General features: G+C 45.4%; 2 protein-coding genes and 1 pseudogene across 4 annotated transcripts in view; 1 reads left to right on the top strand and 2 right to left on the bottom strand.

Moving 5' to 3' along the window:
- The first annotated feature begins 7,148 nt into the window (after positions 1 to 7,148).
- LOC129035026 (SRA stem-loop-interacting RNA-binding protein, mitochondrial-like) lies at positions 7,149 to 7,405 on the top strand (annotated as a pseudogene).
- A 7,207-nt stretch (positions 7,406 to 14,612) lies between these two features.
- Positions 14,613 to 14,873, bottom strand: LOC129035025 (small ribosomal subunit protein uS14-like). The gene has a single exon (XM_054485030.2). The coding sequence runs from the start codon at positions 14,856 to 14,858 to the stop codon at positions 14,688 to 14,690; it is 171 nt and encodes a 56-aa protein (XP_054341005.1). The 5' UTR covers positions 14,859 to 14,873; the 3' UTR covers positions 14,613 to 14,687.
- An 86-nt stretch (positions 14,874 to 14,959) lies between these two features.
- SLC34A2 (solute carrier family 34 member 2) overlaps positions 14,960 to 18,979 on the bottom strand; it is a 30,520-nt gene continuing 26,500 nt past the window's right edge. For 2 of the 3 annotated variants that reach the window (XM_054485027.2, XM_054485029.2), the window contains exon 13: positions 14,960 to 17,559. In XM_054485027.2, the coding sequence (XP_054341002.1) occupies positions 16,945 to 17,559 (615 nt within the window). In that variant the 3' untranslated portion in view covers positions 14,960 to 16,944. The remainder of the gene's footprint in view (positions 17,560 to 18,979) is intronic. The other variant, XM_054485028.2, reaches the window with a different exon arrangement.

Genomic DNA, 18,979 nt, shown 5'->3' with positions numbered 1-18,979 from the left:
GGCAAGATCTAAATCCAGAGGATGTGGGTTAAAATCTCAGTTTACCACTCACCCTTATGATGAGCTTGGTTAGACAAGCTATTGCAGCTTCTCTGTGCCTGGTTTCCTGAAATGGAAAATGTAAAACAGAGATAATAATACTCGGACCACATAAGGACACTGAACTAGGAGGTGAGCTAGGGCAAGACAAGTACTTAGTTCAGTGCCTGGCAAACAGGAAATATTTGGTAAATGTGGGCTATTTTTGTATATCTAATATTTGGTATTTGAGATTTTTTCACTTTTTTTCTTTACTATACAAGTAAAATGTTATCTATTTTGTCGCTTTTTAATCCAACACTCTTTTCATTAATTCTAGTTATTTTTAAATTTTTTATAGAGAAAGGATCTCACTACGTTGCCTAGACTGGTCTCGAACTCCTGTGTTCAAGCAACTCTTCCATCTCAGCCTCCCAAGTAGTTGAGATTACAGACATGAGCCACTACACCCAATTAATTTTTAATTTTTTGTAGAGATGGGGGTCTTGCTATGTTGTCCAGTTTGGTCTCAAACTCCAGGGGTCAAGCAATCCTCCTGCCTCAGCCTCCCACAGTGCTGGGGTTACAGGCATGAGACACCATGCCCAGCCCTGGAAGGGTTGGTCTTGTTGTCTCAGCGATGTCAGAGGTGGAAGAAAATCTGCGTGTAAGTGGACCCTTGAAGTTCAAACTTGTGTTGTTCAAGGTCAACTGTATAATTAAAGTGATCTACGAGTATAGAAAAGCTTTATTTATTTTTATTTTTTATTTTTTTTGAGATGGAGTTTCTCTCTTGTCACCCAGGCTGGAGTGCAGTGGCACAATCTCAGCTCACTGCAACCTCCACCTCCCGGGTTCAAACAATTCTCCTGCCTCAGCCTCCCGAGTAGCTGGGATTACAGGTGCCTGCCACCACACCTGGCTAATTTTTTGTATTTTTAGTAGAGATGGGGTTTTGCCATGCTGGTTAGGCTGGTCTAGAACTCCTGACCTCATGGTCCACTTGCCTCGGCCTCCCAAAGTGCTGGGATTACAGGCTTGAGCCACCATGCCTGGCAAAACTTTATGTTATGTTTGAAGAAAATGAGAGTTAAATATATATCTATGAAATTAACTGTTGATTTTATCATTCAGACCTTGTGTACCATTGACAGCCAAGAGAAATCTACTTTGTGCTACATATGTGATTTAAAATTTTCTAGTAGCCATGATTAAAAAAAAAAAAAAAGGTGGCCATGTTGTAGGAAGTCAGGGACCCCAAACGCGGAGGAACTGGCTGAAGCCACGGCAGAAGAACATAAATTGTGACGATTTCATGGACATTTATCAGTTCCCAAAATTAATACTTTTATAATTTCTTATGCCTATCTCTACTGCAGCCTCTGAACATAAATTGTGAAGGCTTCATGGACATTTATCACTTCCCCAATTAATACTCTTACAATTTCTTATGCCTGTCTTTAATCTCTTAATCACATTATCTTCGTAAGCTGAGGATGTATGTCACCTCAGGACCCTGTGATGATTGCGTTAACTGTACAAATTGTTTGTAAAATGTGTGTTTGAACAATATGAAATCAGTGCACCCTGAAAAAGAACAAAATAACAGCAATTTTCAGGGAATAAGGAAAGATAACCATAAGGTCTGACTGCCTGCGGGGTAGGGCAGAATAGAGCCATATTTTTCTTCTTGCAGAAAGCCTATAGATGGATGTGTGAGTAGCAGAAATATCATTGAATTCTTTTCCCAGCAAGGAATATTAATAATTAATACCCTGGGAAAGGAATGCATTCCCAGGGGTAGGTCTATAGACTGCTGCTCTGGGAGTGTCTGTCTTATGCGGTTGAGAGAAGGGATGAAATACACCCTGGTCTCCTGCAGTGCCTTCAAGCTTACTAGGATTGGGAAATTCCAGCCTGGTAAATTCTAGTCAGACCAGTTGTCTGCTCTTGAACCCTGTTTCCTGTTAAGATGTTTATCAAGACAATGCATGCCCAGAGGGACACGGACCCTCATCAGTAATTCTAAGTTCGCTTTTGCCTTGTGATCTTGCTCTGCCCTTCGCCTTGTGATCTTTTATTGCCCACTGAAGCACGTGATCTCTGTGATCCACTCCCTATTTGTACACCCCCTCTCCTTTTGAAATCCCTAATAAAAACTTGCTGGTTTTGCAGCTCAGGTGGGCATCATGGAACCTGTCGATATGTGATGCCACCCCCGGCAGCCCAGCTGTAAAATTCTTCTCTTTGTACTCTTTCTCATTTATTTCCCAGACCGGCTGACACTTAGGGAAAATAGAAAAGAAACTACGTTGAAATACTGGGGGCTGGTTCCCCTGATATGGCCGGGCTCGGTGGCTCACACCTGTAATCCCAGCATTGAGGGCCAAACTTGAGGCCAGGAGTTTGAGACCAGCCTGGCCAACATGGTGAAACCCTGTCTCTACTGAAAATACAAAAATTAGCTAGGCATGGTGGCATTCACCTGTACTCCCAACTACTCAGGAGGTTGAGGCCGGAGAATTGCTTGAACCTGAGAGGTGGAGGTTGCAGTGAGCTGAGATCTCACCACTGCACTCCAGCCTGGGTGACAGAGTTTGACCTTGTCTCAAAAAATAAAATAAAGTATTATAGGTAAAATTAATTTTAATTAATATATTTTATTTAACCCAATATATCCCAAGTAATATCATTTTAACATGTACTCAATATAAAATATATTGAGATCTTTTGCATTCTTTTTTTCAAACCAAGTTTTTAAAATCTAGTGTGAATTTCACATTTACAGCACATCTCCATTCAGATGCTAAAATGTCGTTGGAGATACTTAATCTGTGTCTCGAAGTCATAAAATCTACCTGAAGAAGTTGAAGAAATAGAGTCACAAAATTAAAAATTTGTTAATACCAGTCACAAAATTAAAATTTGTTGATACCGGCCAGGCATGGTGGCTCATGCCTGAAATCCCAGCACTTTGGGAGGCTGAGGGCAGTAGATCTCTTGAGGCCAGGAGTTCAAGCCCAGCCTCTGACCAACATGGTGAAAACCTGTCTGTACTAAAAATACAAAAATTAGCTGGGTGTGGTGGCAGGCATCTGTAATCCTAGCTACTCAGGAGGCTAGGGCACAAAACTTGCTTGAACATAGGAGGCGGAGGTTGCAGTGAACTGAGATCATGCCAGCCTGGGTGACAGACTGAGACTCCCTATCAAAAAAAAAAAAAAAAGCTATTTATATAGATTAAAATTAAATAAAATTAAAAATTCAATTTCTCAGTCACCTTAACCACATTTCAGGGGCTCAGCAGCCAGACGTGACTATAATCTGCTGTACTGAACAGGCAGCTCTATGCCCCTATTTGTTTATTTTATTTATTAAGACAAGATCTTGGTCTGTCACCCAGGCTGGAGTGCAGCAGCATGATCATGGTTCACTGCAGCCTTCACTTTCTTAGCTCAAGTGATGTGATTTCTTCCACCTCAGCCTCCTGAGTAGCTGGGACTACAAGCACACATCACCATATCCAGCTAAATTTAATATATATATATTTTGTAGAGCCCTGGCATGGTGGCTCACGCCCATAATCCCAGCACTTTGGGAGGCCGAGTAGGGCAGATCACCTGAGGTCAGGAGTTCGAGACCAGCCTGGCTAACACAGCTAGACCCCCCAGTCTCTACAAAAAAAAACAAAAATTAACTGGGCATGGTGGTACAAGCCTGTGGTCCCAGCTACTCAGGAGGCTGAGGCAGGAGAATTGCTTGAACCTGGGATTCAAGAGATTGCGCCTCTATACTCCAGCCTGGGTGGCAGAGACAGACTATGTCACACAAAAAAATTATATATATATAATTCCACCTCTCCAGTGGAAGAATGGCAAAACATGTGTGGCCTTCTTTAATTCACAAGATTTGTGCTTAGAGATTTGTTTTGGTCACAAAACAAAGTATTTCCAGTGATCATTTAGCATCTAAATTGAGATGTGGTGTAAATGTAAAATTCACACTGGATTTTGCAGACTTCGTATGAAAAAGGAATGCAAAATATGTCATTAGTATATTTTATATTGACTACAAAAATAAAACTTTTTTTAAAAATCTAAGAGTCACTGGAATAATTGTGAGGTGTTTTTGTTTTGTTTTGTTTTGTTTTTTGAGACAGAGTCTCACTCTGTTGCCCAGGCTAAAGTTCAGTGGCATGATCTAGGCTCACTGCAAGCTCTGTCTCCCAGGCTCAATCTATTCTCCTGCCTCAGCCTCCCAAGGAGCTGGGATTACAGGCACTCACCACCACACCCAGCTATTTTTTGTATTTTTAACAGAGACGGGGTTTCACCATGTTGGCCAGGCTGGTCTCGAACTCCTGACCTCAGGTGATCCACCCTCCTTGGCCTCCCAAAGTGCAGGGATTATAGGCGTGAGCCACTGTGCCTAACTGGTTATTTCTTAAATACAACCTTTTCTTCTCAGACACAAGTGAGGTAGCAGTCCTTCATGCTTCCAGTTGCAGAGAACTCCTACCTAGCTCTCCAAGGGTTCCACTAAAGCCGTCTCACTAGACTTTGAGGGAGAGGGAAGCATGCCCATTGTCTTAGTTCATTTTCTGTTGCATTTTAATAGAATACCTGAAACTGGGTAATTTATAAGAAAATAAATTTATTTCTTACAATCATGGAGGCTGGGAAGTCCCAGGTTGAGGAGACACATCTGGTGAGGGCCTTCTTGCCACTGGGGATTCTGTAGAGTCCCAAGGTGGTGCAGATCATCACAAAGTGACGGGGTGAGTGTGATAGCTCAGGTCTCCTTATGTTCTTATGAAGCCACCAGTTCTATACCCATGATAACCCATTAATCCATTCATTCATGTATGGATTAATCCATTTGTGAGTGCAGTCTTCATGACCCAATCACTTCGTATTTATTTATTTATTTTGAGATGAAGTTTTCTCTGTTGCCCAAGCTGCAGTGCAGTGGTGAAATCTTGGCTCACTGCAACCTCTGGCTCTGGAGTTCAAACAATTCTCCTTCCTCAGCCTCCCTAGTAGCTGAAACTACAGGTGCCCACCACCATGGCTGGTTAATTTTTGTATTTTTAGTAGAGATGGGTTTTTACCATGTTGGCCAGGCTGGTCTCAAACTCCTAACCTTGTGATCTGCCTGCCTCAGCCTCTCAAAGTGCTAGGATTACAGGTGTGAGCCCAGCCTCAATCACCTCTTAAAGGCCCCACCTCTCAACACTGTTGCACTGGGGACTAGATTGAGGGGTTTTTGGAGGGGACAAATATTCCAATCATAGCACCCATCTTGGACTGGCCCTCAGATGAAAACATATGGAGGGGTGGGGAGCAGGAGGTTAGTGATCACAGCCAACATTCCTCAGCTTAGCTTGGACCACCAATAGCCAGGCCTGCTTCTGCCCACACTTCTTGCTCTGTCTAAAAATATCTCTTGATAATGTCTTCCATCCACCACATATCGATTCTTAATACTTCCGTTCCTTTTTCCTTGGGGCGTTAAGAGTGAGAGTGATAGGAAGATCAAAGAAGTGTTATAAAATAAGCTTGGGCATGTTAAAATTTCAACCCATTTCCTGCTTGCCCCCCAAAATACTCACCAGTGGCACTTGCAGCCACAGTGTTTATCCTGAGATAATTTTGCCACAAAAGATCTCGCCTTTTTTTTTTTTTTTTAGATGGAGTCTCGCTCTGTCACCCAGGCTGGAGTGCAGCGGCTCGATCTCCACTCACTGCAACCTCTGCCTTCCAGTTTCATGCAATTCTCAGCCTCAGCCTCCCAAGCAGCTGGGATTACAAGCACCTGCCACTGTGCCTGGCTAATTTTTTGTATTTTTAGTAGAGATGGAGTTTCACCATCTTGGAAAGGCTGATCTTGAACTCCTGATCTCGTGATCCACCTACGTCAGCCTTCCAAAGTGCTGGGATTACAGGCGTGAGCCACTGTGCCTGGCGCTTTAAGCCTGGCACTTAAAATCATTTTTGCATTGCTCTAGTATATCGACTTTGGAAACAAAAGCCATCATTCTACTTAGAGCATTCTGTTTTTAATTATGGTATTTCCATTGACAAAATATAATCATTCTCAATCACTGAAAACGTGAAATCCTAGAAAACAAAGCATTCCTACGCATGATGTTAGCATTGTTCTTGAACACTTGTTGGCCAAAGATTCATTTGATGAATCTGATTTTTCCAAAAAAGACCCTTCTGATGATTCAGACGATTCTGATGCTAGCTATGTTTAGAAAGAACTTCAGGAACAGTTTTTATATTTTATTATTACATTGAAAATCAGTCAGATTTGCTTCAGCCTCCAAGAGTGTGTTTATGTAAAATTAAATGAGTGCTGCCAGCGGGCTGCACTTTTTGTTCTCTAAATAGGAAAAGAAGTAAAGAGTTTATTTGAGCAGGCAACGATGAATCAGGCAGGGGCATAAAGGTGAGGCTTTTATAGGGTGAATGAAGAAGCAGAGCAAAGAAACTGTGTGATTGGTTAAAGTTTGAGCCATTGCTCTACTTGGCCTATTCAAGTGGGAGGTTAATGGGAAGACAACCAATGCCCAGGTAGCTGCTGTGCTGGGCTGAGCTTAAGCTTCCTTTTCCTTTAAATTCTGAGTTAAGTTTCTCTTTCCTTATGTAGGATTCCAGGGTGTTAGAGTCACTTCAGGCTAATGGCCTCTCATTTAATTATTTTAACAGAAGGAACAAGATTTTCTCACTGTTTTCATACAGAATGTTGGGGCCAGGGGCAGGAACAGGGCCAGAAGTGGACACAATTTTCTGACCAAGTTTCCCCATTGGTGGCCGGGCCTGGGGGCTCACGCCTGTAATTCCGACACATTGGGAGGTCAAGGCGGGCGGATCACATGAGGCCAGGAGTTCGAGACCAGCCTGGCCAACATGGTGAAACCCTGTCTCCACTAAAAATACAAAAAAATTAGCCGGGTGTTGTGGCAGCCCCCTGTAATCCCAGCTCCTTGGGAGGCTGAGGCAGGAGAATCACTTGAACCTGGGAGGCAGAGGTTGCCATGAGCTGAAATCATGCCACTGCACTCCAGCCTGGGCAACAGAGCAAGACTCTGTCTCAGAAAAAGAAAAAAAAGTCTAAGTCTAAAGATGGCGGCCTTAGCAGGGAGAGGTGTCATGGCGCTGCGTAGAAGTATCAGTCGGCCAGTTGTTTTTGTGAGAAAAATTCCTTGGACCAAGACAAGGAGACTGGCTTTCACAGAGGTTTGGGTTGGGTTCAGTGTTCTTCAGAACTTCAGAATGCACTACAGCAGGAATATCATATTATAGGTGGAGTAAATCTCCAGGTTTAAGCTCAAAAGCCAAAAGTTTTGCAAACATCTGATGATGAACAGAAAGATTTTTGAGACTGTTTCAGCCTATTAAATAAAGTTAACATAACTGAGGAAAACAACAAACGAACAAACAGATGTCCTCATCGGCTACCAGGGACAATAAACTCCAAAGGGAAGAAGGGTGAGTGAGAGCTTATCCCCTCCACCAGCTAACCTCAAGGTTCTCACCCGGTTCCGAGGTGGCCTGTGGTGATAACCTCATTCCCTTTCCCCGCAGTGGTGGATATTTGGGAAGTGACCTTCCTGCCTTGACACACGACGTGTCCCACAAATACTTCATGCAGTTATGAGATGCAAGGACCAGGTCACTCCTGAAGACGAGGAAGCTGGGCTTGGTGGCTGGCACAGAGAGTGGTGGGTGTTTGTCACATGTTTATGACTTTCAGTAAGACTGAGTCTCTGAGTCTCCAAACTTCTACTCTTTTTTTTGAGACTCTTCCTTAAGACTGAGTATCTGAGTCTCCAACATTTTATTTATTTATTTATTTATTTATTTATTTATTTATTTATTTATTTTGAGACAGAGTCTCACTCTGTCTCCCAGGCTGGAGGGCAGTGGCGTGATCTCAGCTCACTCCAACCTCCACCTCCCAGGTTCAAGAGATTCTCATTCCTCAGCCTCCTGAGTAGCTGGGATTACAGGCCTGTGCCACCTCACCCAGCTAATTTTTGTATTTTTAGTAGAGACAGGGTTTCACCATCTTGGCCAGGCTGGTCTCGAACTCCTGACCTCAAGGGATACATGCGCCTCGGCTTCCCAAAGTTCTGAGATTACAGGCATGAGCCACCGCACCCGGCCTGCCCTTTACTTTTATACCTGGGTGGCTCTGCAGCCTTTCTCTAAGTCCTTCCTTCCAGACACCTTGATTCTTCAACTCCCATGCATCTGTCCTGCTTTAATAACCGTGAGTACTGTGAGGTCAGTGAGTCCCAAGGCAGCACAATTCAGTGGTCCGAGGGGTGGGCTGTGGATCTTAATCCTCTCATCTTGGGACCCTCAGCTATGTCCCTGGAAGCTTCTGCATCTCTCTCTATTAAGTGGAGATAAATAACTCCTGTTCCTCAGGCTATGATGAGTCAGTGAGGTGATGAACGGAAAATGCCTATGTAGGGCTGGGTGCAGTGGCTCACACCTGTAATCTCAGCATGTTGGGAGGCTGAGGGGGGAGGATTGCTTGGGCCTAGGAGTTGGAGGCTGCAGTGAGCCATGATCATGCCACTACACTCCAGCCTGGGTGACAAGAGGGATACTGACTCTGAAAAAATATGTATTTTTTTAAAAAAGAAAATGCCTCCAAAATAATGAGGATTATATAAGAAAAAAGAAAGAAAGAAAATGCCTATTTAGGGAAGTCACCTGCAGTTCCTATTATGATGTCTCTTTGTTTGTTTGTTTTTTATTTTATGAGACAGAGTCTTGCTCTGTTGCCCAGGCTGGAGTGCAGTGGCGATCCTGACTCACTGCAACCTCCGCTTCCCAAGTTCACATAATCCTCGTGCCTTAGCCTCCTGAGTAGCTGAGATTACAGGCGTGCACCACCATGCCTGGCTAATTTTTGTATTTTTAGTAGAGATGAGGTTTCTCCATGTTGGCCAGACTGGTCTTGAACTCCTCAAGTGATCCGCCTGCCTTGGCCTCCCAAAATGTTGGGATTACAGGCATGAGCCACTGTGCCCGACCTTACTAGGATGTTAGAGCAGGACCTTCAACCCCCTAGAGCATCCACAGTTGTCACATCTGGGCCTCCATGGCATCTGATTGTCAAGTTTGGGAGGAGAAACAAAGCATGCTGAGCTCTGCAGCTTGCCCACCCTTGTGTCTGTCAGCTGGGAAACCTCAGGACAGGCTCCATTCTCATGGGAAAGGCCTGTAGATTCACCTCTGCCTGAGCCTGGGTAAGAAAATTGGTTTAATTCAAAGGTAAAGTGTTAGTAAGCTCCCCTGTCCCCACCTCCTGGCAATTCTAAATGCTGCATCTTACAATTAGCTTCCTTAATAAATAATAAAATGAATATTTTCATCTCCATCATTCTGTCCTGTGTGTCTTATTTTTCAATTGATTCTAAATTCTGTAAGGTGGCCAGGCGTGGTGGCTCACATCTGTAATCCCAGCACTTTGGGAGGCTGAGGCAGGTGAATCACTTGAGGTCAGGAGTTTGAGACCAGCCTAGCCAACATGGTAAAACCCCGTCTGTACTAAAAATACAAAAAAAAAAAACAAAAAAAACAGCCAGGCGTGGTGGTGTGCACCTATAATCCCAGCTACTTGGGAGGCCAAGGTATGAGAATCACTGGAACCTGGGAGGCGGAGATTACAATGAGCTGAGGTGGCACCACTGTACTCCAATAAAGCAAGGCTCAGCCTCAAAAAATAAATAAATACATAAATACATAAATAAATAAAATAAAATAAATTATGTAAGGGAAGAAAGGGATGTTATTTACCGACTTCCTAAGACTCCAACGAAGTGAAAAATGCAAAACTACAATCTCAGCACCAACAAGCAGATTCCAGAGCCCCTTTGGGTCCTAGGTAATTAACCTGAGCCAAATGAGAAGGCATAATTTTACTTCATGGCAGCGTAATTTATGCTGTCCTCACAGGCCATATGTTAACCAGGGCCTGTGGAAGATGATTCAGTCTGCTAATACAGCACACCAATGACATGAAGCTAGTGATTTTTTTTTTTAACTCAAAAAAGTATTTTTTTAGGCCAGGTATGGTGGCTCACACCTGTAATCCCAGCACTTTGAGAGGCTAAGGCGGGTGGATCACCTTAGGTCAGAAGTTCAAGACCAGCCTGGCCAACATGGTGAAACCCTGTCTCTACTAAAAATACAAAAATTAGCTCGGTGTGGTGCTGTGTGCCTGTAACCCCAGCTACCCAGGAGGCTGAGGCAGGAGAATCACTTGAACTGGGAGGCAGAGGTTGTAGTGAGCCAAGATCGTGCCTTTGTATTCCAGCCTGGGAGACAAGAGCAAAATTCCGTCTCAAAAAAAAAAAAAAACAAAAATAAAAAATTTTTTTTAGAGACAGAGTCTTGCTCTGTTGCCCAGGCTGCTGTGCAGTGGTGCAATCATAGCTCACTGCAACCTCCAACTCCTGGGCTTTAGTGATCCTCTTGCCTCAGCCTTCCAAGTAGCTGAGACTACAGGTTCACACCATCATACCTGGCTAATTTTTTAAAAATTATTATTATTGTTGTTATTTTGAGACACAGTTTCATTCTGTCGCCCAGTGGCACCATTCTCGGCTCACTACAACCTCTGCCTCCCAGGTTCAAGCAATTCTCCTGCCTCAGCCTCCTCAGTAGCCTCCTGAGTAGCTCCTGAGGGACTACAGGTGCCTGCCACCATACCCAGCTAATTTTTGTATTTTTAGTAGAGACAGGATTTTACCATGTTGGCCAGGCTGTTCTCGAGCTCCTGACCTCGAGTGATCCACCCACTTCGGTCTCCCAAAGTGCTGGAATTACAGGCATGAGCCATCACGCCAGGCCTAAAAAATTTTTGTAGTGACAGGGTCTCACTTTGTTACCCAGGCTGGTCTTGAACTCCTGGGCTCAAGTGGTTTTCCCATCTCAGCCTCCCAAAGCACTGGGATTACAAGCTTGAGTCATTGTGCCTAGCCTGAAGCTAATGATTAAATAAGGTACCTGGTGAACCTGTCACCACTCCAGGCAAGAGATAGGAGGTTTATTCTCTGAAGGAAATAACCAAAGGAGCCACAGTGAGAAGGACAAGGGGTGGGCGATGAGCTGCAGGAAATACATCAGACTGAAGCCACAGTCTACACTTCGGAGTGTTGAATTCTGTATCAGTTATCTTGTGCTGTGTAACAAACAACCTCAAAATTGTAACGTCTTAAAAATAATCACCATTTTCTTTGTTTACTCCATGGTCAGCAATCAGGGCTGGACGTTTTTGGGCTGTTCTGCTGGCCCCGCCAGTCAGGCAGGATGCTGGCTGGATGCTCTATGGTGGCTTCATTTGCATGTCTGGTGACAGTGCTGGCTGGATGCTGGGCCTGTCTCTGCTCCAGGTCTCTTATCTACAAGATTCTAGAAGACAATGGAGCAATACCTTCCTTATGCCAAGGCAGTGGTTTTCAAACTATTGATCAATCTTGAGGTTAAAATACATTTTCACACACACATGGACTCAATGCATAGACTCAAAAATTTTATTTTCTCTGTATCCTTTCTTGGGTATGAAAGAAAGAGAGAGAAAGAGAAAGGGAGTGAGAGAGGGAGGGAGAAAGTGCAGAAGGTGAGGGAAAGAAAGAGAGAGAGAGAGGGGGAGGAAGGGGAGAGGAGGCGAAGGAAGGGGAAGAGAGAGGGGAGGGAAGAAACCAAAAGGTTATCAGATGATTGGAAGCAATTGGGGAAGATTATTTATAGGTAGATGACAGCACTGATGAAAACAAAGAAAGAAAATGTTGGTGCACTATTTACTTCTGCAGTTTATCACAATTAAAATAATATTGTAAATATTAACTACTGGTTGGGAGAAGGAGTCATTGGTAGTAAGGGTGTGGCATGAGAGCTAAATTCTATCTCCCCCAAAACAGATCAATGGCTGCATTAAGAAAAAGCCACTATAATCATGTGATAACTGCAGAACAAAATACCAGAAGAAAGCACTGAAAGAGCTGGAAAGGATTGCGCCTGGGGAGTCAGACAGGAGTATCGGGCAGAGGAGGGCAGAGCAAATGGTAATGCTGTTTGTTGTACACTCTCTAGCCATTTGATTTTCTTCTTTTCTGAGATGGAGTCTCGCTTTGTTGCCCAGGCTGGAGTGCAGTGGCATGATTTCAGCTCACTACAACCTCCACCTCCCAGGTTCAAGTGATTCTCCTGCCTCAGCCTCCCAGGGAGCTGGGGTTACAGGCACCCACCATTCCTGGTTAATTTTTTGTATTTTTAACAGAGATGGGGTTTCACCATGTTGGCCAGGCTGGTCTCAAACTCCTGACCTCAACTGATCTGCCTGCCTCAGCCTCCCAAAGTGCTGGGATTACAGGCGTGAGCCACTGTGCCCGGCCAGACATACGTGATCTTCAACCTGGACAAATAATAATGTAAAAAACCCTTTTAAGGCTGGGCGCAGTAGCTCACACCTGTAATCCCAGAACTTTGGGAGGCCGAGGCAGGTGGATCACTTGAGGTCAGGAGTTCGAGACCAGCCTGGCCAACATGGTGAAACCCCGTCTCTACTAAAAATACAAAAATTAGCCAGCCATGGTGGTGGGCACCAGCAGTCCCAGCTACTTGGGAGGCTGAGGCAGGACAATCACTTGAAACCAGGAGGTGGAGGTTGCAGTGAGCTGAGATCATGCCATTGCACTCCAGCCTGGGTGATAGAGCAAGACTCGGACTCAAAAACAAAAACAAATCCCTTTTAAAATAACACTCACCACTGCCATTGGCTGGGACTCGGAAGTGAGTTTACAGAGCAACGATTTGTTTTGGAAATGCTGAGTGGTCCTTGACTCCTGTCCCATGGCTGCAGAGCCCAGTCCGGGGACTGCTCCCAGGCCACATGACATTTATTCAACTCATCCTAATAATCCCAGGCCAGTCCTGGCCTCGGTTTCTTGGGTTGATAGCAGCCTTCTTGACTTGGCATGTCACTTTGGAAATACTCAGAGGAAGAAAAATGCAAACAAGCGTGGGAAGTGTATCTTGTACATCTGCCATGCATGTTCATCCCCTACATTTTGAGGCAGAGCCATATGCCAAGCACTTACAGTAAACCCACCCTGGCTAAATATTTACATATATTGTTTCATTTTCATAATCACAGGAAGCCAAGTGTTACTGTCCCATATTCCAGATGAGGAAGTTGCTATTGAGACAGTAAATGACAGAGCTACGAGTGGAACCCAGCAATCTGAGTGATTCCAAGCCCAAATTCACTGTGCTTTGCAATACGGATTCAGCCCTCAGCACAGCTGGCTTACAAAGAGGTGTGACCAACTTAGTCCTACAAATGTTTCTTAAAGTCAACTCTTCCTTAACAAGTTATTTATTTATTTATTTAAGAGTTTAGCTCTTTTTGTCCAGGCTGGAGTGCAGTGGCACGATCTTGGCTCACTGCAACCTCCGCCTCCCGGGTTCAAGTGTTTCTCCTGCCTCAGCCTCCCTAGTAGCTGGGATTACAGGCACCCACCACCATGCCCGGCTAATTTTTTGTATTTTTAGTAGAGACGGGGTTTCACTGTCTTAGCCAGGATGGTCTCGATCTCCTGACCTTCCGATCCACCCACCTCAGCCTCCCTCCCAAAGCACTGGGATTACAGGCATGAGGCACCGCACCCAACCAAAACGTTATTATTTTGACTAGCACAGTGGTTGGCAGAACACACAGCACTGAAAGGCCATACTTTCCATTCAAACCAGAACTTTCTTTGAATGCAGCAAAAAGGTAATGGCACTCCAAGGAAACAAGCAAGGAACAAATAAGAAACCCTACCCTGTCTTTTCTCACTTAGGCTGAAAAACGCTCATGTGGAAAGGGTGGCCCATTGCTCTTTTTCCTTTCAGTTCTTCCTTACTCATCAGGAAGGCAGAGAGCGTTGGCAGAATGTGCACAAAAAGTGAAATCAGGCTAGGCGGAGTGGCTCACACCTGTAATCCCAGTACTTTGGGAGGCTGAGGCGGGTGGATCATTTGAGGTCAGGAGTTCCAGACCAGCCTGGCCAACATGGTGAAACCCTGTCTCTACTAAAAATACAAAAATTGTCTGGGTGTGGTGGCATGCATCTGTAATCCCAGCTACTTGGGAGGCTGAGGCAGGAGAATCGCTTGAATCCTGGAGGCAGAGGTTGCAGTAAGCAGAAATCACACCACTGCACTCTAGCCTGGGCGACAGAGCGAGACAATGTGTCAAAAAAAAAAAGTAGTGAAATCAAAACAATTGAGTTAGTTTTGTGCAATGCTTTCACTGTTCTTGTAGGAATAAAATACATGTGTGAGCTACACATAAGAGCTACGTCATGTCAATGATTCCACAGACGAGTGTTAATAGGCCTTATGTTTGTGTTTGAAATTGGCATTGCACAATATAAAATGACACTTTTCCCCAGGCTTTTGAATAAGAGGCTCCACAAATTATGCAGCTGGAGGGTCAGATGGTAAGTGGTGGGTAGTGACATTCAGTGCAGGAAGAGACCTCACATTCTTTTTTTGTTTGTTTTGTTTTGTTTTTTCAAATGTGTATTTTATGTACAAAGAACTATCATGGTTTTTCATTGAGTAGATGCCTTGGATAATCCTTTGAAGGAAGATCATTTAGTCCAACTTAATGAAACCGATATCCTTCGCGTACTGACGGAAACATTGGTGGCACATATTGAGGCCATATTTCCGGATCAGGCCGTGCCGGTTTGAACAGACGCGACAAGAGCGAGAACCCTGGCCGAATTTTTGCGGGTGGCTCCAGTGCAGCTGCTGGTGACCCATCTTGCTCCTAGCAGTGCAACGAGGTAAAAGGAGACCTCACATTTTTATAAAATAGATCCAAGGAGGTCCCTATTTCCCTGTAATTAAAAACAACACACTTCTTTTGGGTTTGATGATTTTATTTCTCCCTTCCCACAACCAGTAAAAAAAATTACAATCAGGCCTGGTGGTGGCTCACACCTGTAATCTCAGCACTTTGGGAGGCTGAGGTAGGCGGACTGCTTGATCTCAGGAGTTTGAGACCAGCCTGAGCAACACAGCGAGACCTGGTCTCAAAATTATTATACAATCAATGCAAGTACAAAGATTCAATTTTTAAAAATCACCGGAGTACAAAGACGGCCACAGCCCCTGCCCAGGTTTAACTTACATATATACAGAGTGGGCGGGGCAGGCATGGCCACAGAGGTGGCATTACAAAATATACAAAGTGGTTTCTTTCTTTACATTTCATAGAAGAACCCTGCCTCATTTTCAAATGAGAGCACTAGAAGCACAAATCATGCAGACCATTTACTATATAACTTATGAAAAATGCTGTACAGGGGTGTGACTATAAATATAGAGTATTCGGCTCTGTTTGGGAATTGATATCTACAAGGCGGAGGGTCAGGGGAGGACTGTCTGATCTCCTGACCTGCTATGATGGTGGAGAAGCTGGGATGGGGGAGGCCCCAATCTTGCCGCACGGCTACACCCACTCCTCCTTTCCTAGATAAGGCTGGAGCTCACTGGCCAGGAAGAATTGGAATGGCTGAGGGTGGGGTGGGGGCAGTGGTGTAATTAGGCAGGAGGCTGTGGAAGGCACAGAGAAGGCATCTAGGATGAGAAGGAGCACACCCCTTTGACTCATGCACACACGTGTGCTCGACTGTACTCAATGATCCCAGTTCACTGGGCAGTCCAGTTGGGTACAGCTTTCCCCAAAAATCTGGAGCTTTGCAGGCATGGAGAGAGGACAGCTAATCAAAGCCCATCTATGGGAAGATGGAAAAATGTTTGGAAAGAGATTCCAGTGGGTGGATGCATGGAAAGAAGGAAGTTAACCCAGGAAGTCATCTTGCACAGAAAGTAAGGAGGCAGACAGGGGTGGAGAGCTATTCCAGGCGCAGATACTCCCTGGGATTCAAGGTGGCAGCATGCAGACTAGGAGCCTGTCTAACTTGCACGTTTTATTTCAAAAGATCCAACAGGGAGGGTTTTTGGACCAAGAGAGGAGCATTAGGCTTTAGCCACAATGCTTTTTAATTTGGCTTCTTAGTTTGCTAAATTAAGAACCTGGGGCCCTTTTGGCAGAATGCTATGCTACCCATTCCTCACTTTCTTCTCTTCCATCTGTCCCACTCTCTGTCTCTTAGGAAGACAAGAGCAGCAGGTGATCACGTGTATCCAGCCTGAACTCTGTAGTTCAGGCGTGGCTCCCATCCCCGAAGCATGAGGACAAGGAAACTGCAAGTGAACTGCCTAGACTAGCATACCTGTCCACGTGAGGAAGCCTTGATGGGGAATGTGGGGAGCACTAGGAAGTGGGATAGACCCACACCTTGTGGTCTGCAGTTTCCAAACAATGACACTATGTCCCCTGACCTGGGCTGATCTGGGGCAAGGAGGCCATGGAGCTGCTGCTCTTGGTTGCCAGACTTTGGTTTAAAAAAAGGGAGAGGCCTGAGCTTGATAGTCATAGAGAGTACACTTCCTCATCTTGGAGATCCTCTCATACATTCCTTCCCTGGGCCTTTTCTTTCTGAAGATGGTTTTTGAATCCGAAAATAGGTTCTACTGACCAACCCAGCTAGGTGCAGGATTAGACATCCGTCCAGCCAGGTTCATTCTGTAGTTCTCTTTAGGTACCGTCCTGTGCCTTCCTGGAGTAAAAGACTACTGAGTGACCAGGGGTTGGAATAAAAGTGCCCTGCAGGCCTATCCACCAAGCCAAAGGGAATCGAATTAGGTAGGACTGCATCAATTTCATTTGCTAGTGGGGAACAAATCTCCTCGAGGTGGTGAAAGGGTGCAGAAGTGGGAGGGAGGAGAGCATGCAAAACTCAAGGACCATCCCCCCACCCCTGACAATCTGGGCCGCCCCCTACAAGGCCGTGCATTCGGTCTTTGAGTCCGAGGCAGGGACCTCACCCTGAGCCTCTCTGCTAATGGTTATGTTATCAAAGGTGTCAGGAGCCTTGACAGGGACATCCTGTCCTTCATGCGCCTCCTCCAAGTCCTCGCAGCACTTGCTGCAGCGGCAGCACTTGGGGCAGCCACACAGCAAGCAGCACGCGCGGCAGCACACGCGGCAGCAGCAGCAGCAGCGCATCTGGAAGCAGCCGGTGAACTTGGAGAAGACGGCGTCCCAGGGCTTCAGCGAGCGCATCCACAGCGGCAGGAAGTTCCAGTTCTGGAGTTTCTTGGGCAGGACGCGTGGGCAGCGGGACTGCAGGAGTCGGAGGCACAGTACCAGGATGATGATGAAGACGACGGGAACCCCGACGCCCACCAGCACCCGCCAGCCGGCCAGCGAGAGGCCAAACACCGTCAGCGGGATCAGGAAGAAGAAGATGATCAGGTAGAAGACGGCGAACCAGCGATACTTGGCAGAGATGTTGCCCAGCCCCTTGGCCATGCGGATGGGCAGGCGAGTGAACGGGATCGGGTACCACAGTAAGATGCCGGAGATGTTGAAGAAAAAGTGGCACAGGGCGATCTGCAACACAAGAGGTTGGACAGGTGAGGGGCCTGTTGCCCAATGCGGGTGGCAGTAGGGAGGAGGGGAAGGGGGAGGTAAGCTAGCAGGCATCACAGGCAGCACAGTCTCGGGCCTTCCAGGCCTTCTTTATCTTTATGGCTCAGCCCAGAGAGTAGCTGGATTCCATGCGGACCTACTATGTGTCTGGGAGGGCCAGGAGCACTCAACTGTGCATTATCTCAATCCTCAAAAAACACTCTACAGAGGGGCAACCATTATTTCTTGACATGAGAAAATGGAGGCTCCTCAAGTCCCATTGAGGTGGGAGATGGAAGAGGTGGAAATTCACATCCCTGGGAGCTTGGCTCCAGAGGCCAGGCGCTTGGTCACTTTCCCAAGGTGCCAATTACCATGCCAAGGCTGTGGACCAGCACTGTCCAATACACTAGCCGCATGTCCACACTGAGATGTGCTTTAAGTATGAAATACACATTAGATTTCAAAGACTTAGTCCCGGAAAAGAACAATGTCAAATATCTCAATTTTTGACAGACTGATGACATATTAAAGTGATAATGGTTTAAATCAAATACATTATTGAAGAATGAATCAGCCTGTTTCTACTTTTAAAAATGTATCTACTAAAAAATTTTAGGATGACATATGCGGTTAATTTATATTATATGCTTGAATTTCTATTTCTGTTGCACAGATGGCTTTGCCTCATCAGATCTTTATAATAATCCTAATGAGATAGGGGTTACGTCCTCCATCTTTCAGATGAGGGAACTGATGCTCAGGTTAGATCACTTGCCAAAGGTCACTTGGTATGTAAATGGTGAGATAAGAATTCAAATCCCAGGCTGGGTGCAGTGGCTCACGCCTGTAATCCCAGCACTTTGGGAGGCCAAGGCAAGTGCATCATGAGGTCTGGAGTTCAAGACCAGCCTGGCCAACATAGTGAAACCCCATCTCTACTAAAAATACAAAAAATTAGCCAGGCATGGTGGCAGGTGCCTGTAATCCCAGCTACTCGGGAGGCTGAGGCAGGAGAACCACTTGAACCCGGGAGGCGGAGGTTGCAGTGAGTGGAGATCATGTCACTACACTCCAGCCTAGGCAACAGTGCGAGACTCTGTCTCAAAAAAATAAAATAAAAATAAATAAATAAATAAATTCAAATCGCAAAGGTTTTGCACAAAGTAACCTAGACGGTCCATGCCAAGGAGTTCTCCTAATTGTAAAGTTCCCCATAGGAGGCAGTGAGGAGATGGGAGGTGGTGTCCGTGCTTCCTAAGTACCTTTTCCACATCTATATCAAGGAGCCACCCCACTTTTGCTGAAACAACCACCAGTTATGGGGTCTTACTGCCTCTCTCAGGACTGACAGTTTTGATTGTTCTCATATCAAGTTCCTGAAAACTTTACCCATGGCTTC

This window comes from Pongo pygmaeus, chromosome 3 (assembly GCF_028885625.2).
Source record: "Pongo pygmaeus isolate AG05252 chromosome 3, NHGRI_mPonPyg2-v2.0_pri, whole genome shotgun sequence".
Classification (NCBI taxonomy): domain Eukaryota; kingdom Metazoa; phylum Chordata; class Mammalia; order Primates; family Hominidae; genus Pongo; species Pongo pygmaeus.
This window is presented reverse-complemented; position numbering and strand designations above follow the sequence as displayed.

Coding starts and splice junctions, on each gene's coding strand:
- LOC129035025 (XM_054485030.2), bottom strand. CDS start 14,858: ATGGGTCACCAGCAGCTGCACTGGAGCCACCCGCAAAAATTCGGCCAG.